Here is a 9,695-nt window from a genome sequence, read left to right as displayed (position 1 = left end):
CCCGCCCCCAAGGCTGCGAAACTGCACCTCCCTGCATGTTGCAATTTGGATGATGCTGTTCGGCCTAGTTCCATATGTTTTAAGGTGTCTTTGTCAACACCCACCAAAACAACCCTTGATTAAAAACCTTGTGCACCATCCGGGAGATCTACAGAAGGAACCAAATTTGGGAGCAGACTTTTCTCTCAAGCTCGTGGCACTGTTTGCATACACCCTGTGATTGCACTTGGGTGTGTTTTTCTTTTTGCTTCCCTGGACCACAGTTTTGTAAAACAAGGCCTGTTTGAAAGGAGGCAGGGAGCTAAGCCTCTGGAGAAATTGGGCACTTAAAAAGAGGAAGCAAGCATGCTGCTTCCTAGCAATGCTCCCCCGATCCTGCGCTCTTGTTTAACAAATGGGCCTGTCAGTTACAGAGTAATTCTCCACTCCCTGGCAGCCAGGCCCCTGAAGTACAGGAATCCAGATGTTTCACTCGATCGGATTTCTTCATTACATCGCTTTTGGGCTGCCGTGTCGATTTTCCCTTCCAATAATGAACGCAAACCCCGTGGCTCAGTGGTGCAAGCTCACTTCTCTTTTCTTTGCGTCAATAAACTGGGAGCTGCCAGTTCTGGGAGCTTCGGGTTAATAAAAGCTTGTTTTGCAGTTCGAAAGCACGTGGCCCGTGTTTGTTTGTGCAGGGGGCGTTCATTACACCCTGCTTTATTCTCAGACTCAGTTGCTTCTAGTGTCATTAAAATAAAGAGGGTTTAGTAGATCCCTTGAAGGTTGCATTGCCATTTTGGGCATCGGCGCTGGGAGCTGTATTGCTGTTGGATCAGCTATGTCAATATTCATAAATCGTAACCGAGGGTATTTATTTTGCCTGGGCTTCTAAAGCCTTGGCAGCTGATGGAAAACTCGACCCAAAGGGCCAAATGATTCACCGTGTGGGTTCCTGCAAACTTCCCAAAATAGCTGGAGATGTTTCTAGCTGCTCCAATCAAACCCCGCACCTGATCCTGGTGAAAATCTCCAACGTTCAGGGAAAGGGACTAACCTCGCACTTAGCAGGACTCCAATAATAGATAATAACACAAGCTATCCCTCCTTAAAACTCCCTCTGTTGTGACGGCTCCATAAAACTCGACCATGGCTGAGCAGCTGACGCCCTGTGACTGTGGAGCTCGGCTGTTCTTAGGAGCAACGGTCTCAAGTTGCAGTGGCGGAGGTCTAGGTTGGATATTAGGAAACACTATTTCACTGGGAGGGTGGCGAAGCACTGGAATGGGTTCCCTAGGGAGGTGGTGGAATCTCCTTCCTCAGAGGTTTTTAAGGCCCGGCTTGACAAAGCCCTGGCTGGGATGATTTAGTTGGGGTTGGTCCTGATTTGAGCAGGGGGTTAGACTAGATACCTCCTGAGGTCTCTTCCAACTCTAATCTTCTATGAGTCTATGCTGTTTATCATGCTGCTCACTGTTACCTGTGCTCCCTCTCCTGCCTGTCAGCTCCAGTCTCTTGCATTAGTAATACAATAATAATCATGCTCATTTATATTTCAATAGCATCCAGAGGCCCCAACCCAGATGAGGGTCCCATTCCTATGGGAAAATAGAGCTAAACTTGCCTCCTGGAGGTAATCCAATTGGACTGTTAACTTCTGTTAAGCAAGTGTTTGGAGCCTGAATATTTTAGAGGCCAGGGCCACACGGTGCATTCGCACAGCCTAATCGGTGCTATGCAGTGCTCGGTGCTGTACGAACAGGATAAACACATAGTCCCTATTCTCAAGCACTTGCCTTTTGCCCTGTGTCCTCCACACTGCATACCAGCCGCTCCGCCAGTAGCAATAATATTGTTACCAGATCAGCTTCATGCACCATGCAAAACGTAAGCACCTTGGAAATGGGGCTGCTTTCGAGAACGAATTTGGAGAGGCCAGTTGTGCGCTGAAAGTGTTGAAAGCAAACACATACAGGCAGTTTTGAGTTATCCCATTCATTCCTTGGCAATTTTTTTTTATTGTTTCTGGGTATTTTTTTTTTCCTGTGTAAGCTTGGAAGGATTCGATTTTTATCAGTAAATGTCAATACGCGTTGATTTCCCTGTACACACACACAAACCGATCGAAAAAAACATATTTCCATCGATAATAATAGCAATGGGCAGCTAGGCAAAGTAAGACAAATGCTGCTTGAGAACTGATTAGCGTTTGATTTATGACTAAAATTTATATATTTGAGGTTGACTGTTTTTAAACAGTTATAAAGCTTTACTTTTTCCCACAACTGTGAAAACGTAACGTGATAAAAAGTTTGAAAAATGCTTGCAAAGCCCCATGGTTCTGCACACGTGTGAACATTTAACTCGAGAAAAAGTGTTTTAAAAAGGCTTAAAAATAAACGTTGATGTTAGCTGTTGAAAGTCTAAAAAAATGAAAATCGAATTCTGACAAGCCTATTTATACAGTCGCTGTTGAAATGATCATAGCGGTGCTGGATTTATGAGCGAGCAAAGTGAATTTCACTTGGGAAAATAGACCGTCTTTTGCAGCTACATTTTGCCGTTGATTGACATGGGGGTTTGGCTTTGTGTATGGTCTGGCCGCTTCAGACTCCATGGTCAGATACATCCTAGAGTCTTGGCCAGATACCCACTGGAATGGCTTGCTGAATGCCTCCCGGCTCCGTGTAGCAGTGCCTGAATTGGCTGGATGTAAGTGAAGCTGTTAAAAACCTGCTGGCTGGTGCCTACGCAGAAGCAGATACAGAGTTTTACAGCCAGGAGAATCACAACTCTACTTCTGCATATACAGCCTGTCTCACCATTTAAAAATAACTCAAGTCCAAGAGCGAAATGAGCCACCATTGGCCGGATTCGTCATCACTCTGCACCTTCGGCCACAGTTTACATTGGACCCCAGTGGGTGTGAAATGCCACCAGACCAGAATGGCAGCATCGTACACTCACTTTGCAGACGTGTTAAATGACTCCATGAGCTGCAGGCAATAGGGAATCGGGCCATGGTGTTTGCAGCAGGACTCGACACAGAAATGAGTCAGTTTTTTTTTCTCACGTCAGCACCATTTTGCAGACTAGACAGCTCCTGTAATGCTCACCGAGTGCTTTACATAAGAACATAAGAACGGCCATACCAGGTCAGACCAAAGGTCCATCTAGTCCAGTATCCTGTCTACCAACAGTGGCCAATGCCAGGTGCCCCAGAGGGAGTGAACCTAACAGGCAATGATCAAGAGATCTCTCTCCTGCCGTCCATATCCACCCTCTGACAAAGAGAGGCTAGGGACACCATTCCTTACCCATCCCGGCCAATAGCCATTAATGGACTTAACCTCCATGAATTTGTCCAGTTCTCCTTTAAACGCAACCCATGCGAATTTGCTCAGAAAGCCTGAGGTTTTGTTACAGATTGAGCTTGCATAGGGGAAACTCACCATTTCTGTCCCAGGTAACAGCCCCGTGAGACTGATGGCATGGCAGGTCTCTTGCATGTATTTAACTTTATGCCCGTGGCCTGCCTTGGATGTGAAATCTGCAATGGGGTTATGAAGCTAGACGAGACACTGCCGGTGAGCCAAAGAGCTACCAGTAAACGTGAGTCCTCAGGTCCTAAGTGGGATTGCAGCCACTCTGCTAGGACCCGTCCAGGGGCTAGGGTATGGGAGCAGAACTCAGGCCTAGGTATACTTACCACTGCTGCAGTGCAGCAGTGGGAAAATGTCCCTTCCTGCCCTACATTGCTTTGACTCTATGAAACAAGGGTTCGTTTCCTGGCTCTGCCACCGACCTGCTGCTTCCCTTCTCCGTGCCTCAGTTTCCCGATAACGAGTCTCCCCTCCTTGGAGAAGCTGCATTGGTGACAAGAGCCGCCTGTTAGTAGCGGGCGTCTCCTCCTCCTTCCCATAGTCTAATTAGACTGCCAGCCTTTCGAGGCAGGGGCTGTTTGGTGGTATGTGTTTAGGAAGCCGCTCCTCTGATCTTGATCTGCCCCTCTAGGTCCTACTGAAATACAAATAACGGTGGAGCTCCCTGGTGGCAGCTACAAGGGGAGGAGATGTAGGGCACACCCAAGTTGGTGGCCGTGAGGAGACAAGCTAGCCGGTCTCTGGGATTAGAGGTGGTTTGTGCTGCTCTGTCTTTTGCAGAGCAGCTCCTGTGCGCCGACCTCCTGCAGAAACGGTTGCCTTTGCCCCAGCTTTGCCTCCCCCCGTCACCAGAGCGCAGCCTAGGCTGGGCGGTTGAGAATCCCATCAGAGACGGTTCTGAAGTAACCCGTATGGGGCAGGATGGGTTCTACATCGAACAGCCCATGGGATCAAACTGAGCAAACGTCCAGCCTCCTGTCTGGCTTCCTCGATCCCAGCTAGAGGGTTTGGGTTTGCAGAGACAGAATCCCAGGATTCTTGCTGGGAAAGTATTACACGTGTGGAGTGTCTGTTGTCTGGATTGCAGCATTTAAACCTTTGTTTATGGCCAATATGCTCCCATGACAACCCCCACCAAAGGGCTGGACTCCAGGCTGTCACACAAGCCGACGGAGTAACTCCATCCCCTGGCAGCGGTAGTCTGCCTTTACCCCCTCCGTGGGCTGGAGAGTGGCACAACACACACTTTACAGCAAGCTGCACCGTCCAGCCCGGCCCCCAAGTTTGCCAGAGTGCGTGTGTGTTTGTGTGCAAATGGAGACTTTCGAGACACCGAGTTACACACCCAGAGGCCTTTTGCTGGCACCAAGAGTTGGGGGTGGGGGAACTGCAGGAGCTGGTTTGAGAGGCTGTTTGTGAAAATACAGCCCACGTATCCCTGGGGGCTGGGGGGAGGTTACAGGATCTACTGCTCGCAGGGTTTTAAACTGCCGCCCCTCACGGCAGGGTCTGCGAAGTCCCATGAGGAGAACAGCGGAGACAGTGAGCAGCTCTTTGGTGGTCATCGGCAGGGGCCACGCAGAAAGGGGTGTCAATCCTGATTTTCGCATTTCCTCCTCTGGCTCCCGCAGCCTCAGCAAGTCACAAAGCTGCTTCACATCTCCTTCCACTCTGCTCAGGCTCCCCCGGCCAAGCTGCGGGGGACGTGCGTCTCAAAACTCCCCTTTCTTTCTCTCCTGGGGCTTCCCATCAGCAAGCTGCCTGCTGGAAAGGGGCAGAGGGGACAGCACAGACGCTACTGGCTGGAAGGTTTGAAACATTTTTCAACTCAGCCACTGTTTAAACTCAAGCTGTCTCCAAAGCCTTCATGCGGCTGGCAGGACTATCCCAGGAGCGACAGTGCTTAGAAAAGGTGGAATCAGATGTTTTCAAAGCTGCGGCTTTTCTGCAGATGCAGTTTGCGCCTATTGTAGCCTATATAGTATCTGAGCTCCTCCAGTCATGCATTAAGTCAGGGGGTCTCAACTTTTTTCTTTCTGAGTCCCCGCTCCCCCCACATCTACGGCCCACCTGTGCCACAATAGCTGCTTTTCTGCGTATAAAAGCCAGGGCCGGCATTAGGGGCAGGGCAGTTGCCCGGGGCCCCATGCCACAGGGGCTTCCGTGAAGCTAAGTTGCTCAGACTTTGGCTTCAGCCCAGGCGGTGGGGCTCAGGGCCCTGGGCTTTTCAGCTCCATGCAGTGGGGCGCCAGCTTTCTATCCTGGGCCACTGCGTGTCTAATGCTGGTCCTGCTTGGCGACCCCCCCGAAATGTATTCGCAACCCCCAGACCCATGGTTGAGAACCACGGTGTTAAGCCATGTGAGGACACACCCGCCTGGCGTGTGTTCTCCCTCCTCCTCTCGCTAGGAGAAGCAGTGCAGTGGCTTGATTTGATCGTGTGCGAGTTGGGTGAGCTGAGGCTGCGTCTACAATGAAACCGCTACAGCAGCACTTACTGCAGCGACGGGAGGAGTTTGCCCGTGGCTGTCGTTAATCCACCTCCCCGAGAGGCAGCAGCTAGGCTGACGGAAGAATCCAGCTACCATCTAGTGCCGTCTACACAGAGTCTTAGGGGAAGATTAACGCCATTGCTCAGGGGTGGGGATTGTTCACAGCCCTGAGCGACGTTGCTGGGGTGAGCTAACGTAGACCCGGCCTGAGACTGTGGAATGAACTCCCCTGGGAACAAGGGACCATCACAACCCTCCCCACTTTCCACTCCATGCACAAAGCTCATTTTTTTGATCTTGCTTCTGAGCTCTAAGCACAGAACAACAGGTGCATGTGCATACCAGCCCAGGGAGTGCTTTGAAGAGCAGGACGGTGACTTTGAACTTGATTCAATATGGCAAAGTTTCAACCCCCGGCAGGGTGCTTGCAAGCTGGAGGCGGAACCAAGGTCTTGTGGCTTTTTTTTTCCCAAGCCCTGGGCACGTTCCGATCTGTGTGTGTTTCGTGAGCTACAGCATCCGAAGAAGTGAGCTGTAGCTCACGAAAGCTCATGCTGAAATAAATTTGTTAGTCTCTAAGGTGCCACAAGTGCTCCTGTTCTTCTTGTTAAAATCCAAACGTTCCCAAGAATCTAACTAGCCTCTGGACTTCTGATTGGGTTTTTTTTTTCATTGCAATGTCCAGGGAACCCAACATCCCCACTTATCCCATGCCCCACCATAACGGGACCCCAGAACTGACCTTGATCTATCTATCATCCGCCTGCCCCTTAATAGTTCAACCAGACCTAAAAATTGCCCAGCTTGGCATGTGGAAGCCACAATGCCCCATATGCCCTTCATCCTTCTATTCACTTACCCATAATCTCCCCATCCAGGAGAACCAGCCAATGGGAGCTGGGGAGGGCGGTGCCTGTGGGCAAGAACCGCACGGAGTCGCTTGCGCGCCTCCGTCTAGGAGCCGGACCTGCTGCTTGAAGCCTGCCTTTGCACCCCCGCTGGAGCTGCTGACTGGGAGCCACCTGAGGTAATCCCGCACCCCAATCCCCTGCCCCAGCCCTGAGCCCCCCCAAACCCAGAGCCCCTTCCTGCACCCGAAACCCCTCATCCCTGGCCCCACCCCAGAGCCTGCACCCCCAGCCCTGACCCCCTCCTACACCCCAAACCCCTCATCCCAGATCAGAGCCCCCTCCCACACACTGAATCCCTCATTCCTGGCCCCACCCCACAGCCCTCACCCCTGCACCCCAACCCCCTGCCCCAGCCCAGAGCCCCCTCCCATACCCTGAACCTCTCATTCCCAGCCCCACCCCACAGCCCTCACCCCTGCACCCCAACCCCCAGCCCCAGCCCAGAGCCCCCTCCCACACCCTGAACCTCTCATTCCCAGCTCCGTTGGGTTGCGGGCATCAACAATTTTCTTCAACTGGGTCGCCAGAAAAAAAGTTTGAAAACCACTGGCCTAGGCTGGCCATAATCAGAGCTCCCCCAAACTGGTGCCCTCCCGGAAGCTGCTTTTTGTTCTGTCATCTCTTCCTTATTCTGCATTTCACAATTTCAGATTTCTGAAGCCAGGCAGCCGAGGACCGGCAGAGGGGTTGGGGTGCGCAGAACAGCCGATTCCTGGTGCAAAGGCTACCCAGCTTGTAACAAATGCAGGCATGTCTCTGTACAAAGCAACGTAGCAGTCTTGGCTAATTGCAACTGAACCACCCGGAAATGATCTGTACTAAACCCAGCAAGCTGAGCATGTAACTCCTAGCGGAACCACTTGGCCAAACCGGTCCTGGTCTGGTAGGTCTCTGTCATTTGCAAGGCCCGGCAGGCTTTGCAGAAGCGGATGGTCCAGGAACTTTGCTCGGACGGTTTTAGCCACGTTCGCCACTGGAAGTAGCGCTGGTAGCGCGCTGGGTCCTTGTCCAGCTCCTGGAGGTACTGGGCCAGCCCTTGAGCATTGGGAAAGTCATCGATGTGAATAAAGGCATCGGGGGGCAGAAAGCGCTCATAGTTTTCTCGGGGGGGGCCACAGACAACGGGCACGGCTCCTGAGCCCAGGGCATTGTACCAGAGTTTCTCGGTGATGTAGTCCTCATGAAGTGAGTTCTCAAAGGCTAGGTAGAACTTGTACTGAGACAGGGTGGAGACGAGCTTGTCCTGGGGCAGAGGCATGTGCTGGTGGCCGTATATATCCACGTGGAGGTATTTCTTCAGCTCCCCATAGTACTGCACCCGGCGGGAGGCTGGGTTCCAGTTACTCACCACCCAGGACACCAGCTTGGACTTGGCTGGGATGCTGAAGTTCTGGGGCTGGCTGAGGACCTCCAGCCACCCATAGGGGGTGAAGATATCCGAGTCCCTCCGGTATGACATGGTCAGGTTGAAGAGGTTATCCATAAAGCGCAGGTTAGGGCTGTGGCTGGGGGACTCCAGATTGAACCAGATCCAGTGCTGGGATGGGGGCCGTGGGCCCTGGGGCAGTTGCTTTGGGCTGGAGCACACATCCCTGTGATGCACAATCACCGCATTGGCCTTGTGGTACCAGCTGCGATTGGCCGTGATGTGACAGTCCCCGATGCCCAAGAGCTCAGAGCATTTTTGCAGAGCAGCAGGCTGCCCAAAGGGCCAGGTCCATAGCAGGATGATCAGTTCCGAACCAGCCTGTGGAGCTGTGGGGTTGTTCCCAAGCTGGATTGTGAGTGCAGAGGGATTGCCAGCCTGGGGCTCTGGGCCTCGGTCCCTGGAGGGCCGAAGGTATGTAAACAAACAGAGGGCGAGTATGAATTGGGAGAGAATAAAGAGGAGGAGGTGCTTGCAGGCTGGGCTTTTCAACTGCTCGCTGCTCTGCATTGCTGGCCTGGGAATGCAGGAGACACCAATGACGGAGGGATTAGTGATTAGCGATAACTAAACATGGCGGGGACAAGGGGAATGGAGCAATGCCAGGAACTGGCACCGCTTGTTAGAAAGTGGTCACAGATCTGAAGCCCAAAGGAGGCAACACGAAGCAGAATCACTCGCAGACTCACAGCCAAGGGCAGACAAGTTCTTTGGTGGCCCACCTCCCAAACCTGCCCCTGTTGAAATAACCTCATTGAGGTATGATGCTGCCCTTGTGGCTGGGAATTACTCAGAGCAAACTGAAATGGCTAGTCCTTTCCAACCACTTAGACCCCATCTACACTACAGGTTGCTTCAGTAGAACTTACGGCTCTCAGAACTTAAGACAGCTTCCGCCTTTCGTGGAGGTGAAGTTATTAAACTCTTTCCCGTCGGCTTAGGGCATCGCCCAGACAAACACTCCAGTTGTGTAAATGGAGCTGGAGCCTCAGGCAGAAAATGGAGATAATCAACTCCAGCTGGCAGGAGGGATTTAGGGAGCCATTGGGTAATTCCAGGTTTCCGTTTCATCAGGCTTCTGGTTCAAAATACAGTGGGAGCACCCACCAATTTAGATTACCACCCCTTTGGCTGACACACCAGGAACTGCCAGAACTAAAAGCGTGAGCTGAGAAGCCCAGGCTCCATAGCTGTCTGCTATAACACACACTCGCCGGTGGGCTACATAGGATCTTCCAAAGGCCTCGGGGTTTCCTTCACCACTGCCCACCTCAGTTTCTTCCTCAGCCTTTTACTCCACATTTCACCCATCCCTTTTTTAGAAATTTATTAGCATGACAATACAGCAGCAACGAGTCCAGGATTCCTGGTGCTACCTACCTGGCACTGCCATAGTCCCATCCTTGAAGAGCTCACGCCAAGACAGACGCAGCAGGGAAGGGGGAAACAGCTTGTCCAAGGTCATAGACCAGACAGCTGGCAGAAGTGGGAATTAGAACCC

The 9,695-nt window shown here is 52.0% G+C and overlaps 1 protein-coding gene across 1 annotated transcript; it reads right to left on the bottom strand.

Moving 5' to 3' along the window:
* Nucleotides 1–7,615: 7,615 nt before the first annotated feature.
* On the bottom strand, nucleotides 7,616–8,704 carry LOC120391734 (4-galactosyl-N-acetylglucosaminide 3-alpha-L-fucosyltransferase FUT6-like). The gene has a single exon (XM_039515767.1). The coding sequence runs from the start codon at nucleotides 8,702–8,704 to the stop codon at nucleotides 7,616–7,618; it is 1,089 nt and encodes a 362-aa protein (XP_039371701.1).
* Between the last annotated feature and the right edge of the window lie 991 nt (nucleotides 8,705–9,695).

The sequence above is a fragment of the Mauremys reevesii genome, linkage group 26, assembly GCF_016161935.1.
Source record: "Mauremys reevesii isolate NIE-2019 linkage group 26, ASM1616193v1, whole genome shotgun sequence".
In the NCBI taxonomy this organism is placed as follows: Eukaryota; Metazoa; Chordata; order Testudines; family Geoemydidae; genus Mauremys; species Mauremys reevesii.
This window is presented reverse-complemented; position numbering and strand designations above follow the sequence as displayed.

Excerpts from the sequence above, each read along its gene's own strand:
- LOC120391734 (XM_039515767.1), bottom strand. The coding sequence starts at position 8,704 with ATGCAGAGCAGCGAGCAGTTGAAAAGCCCAGCCTGCAAGCACCTCCTC.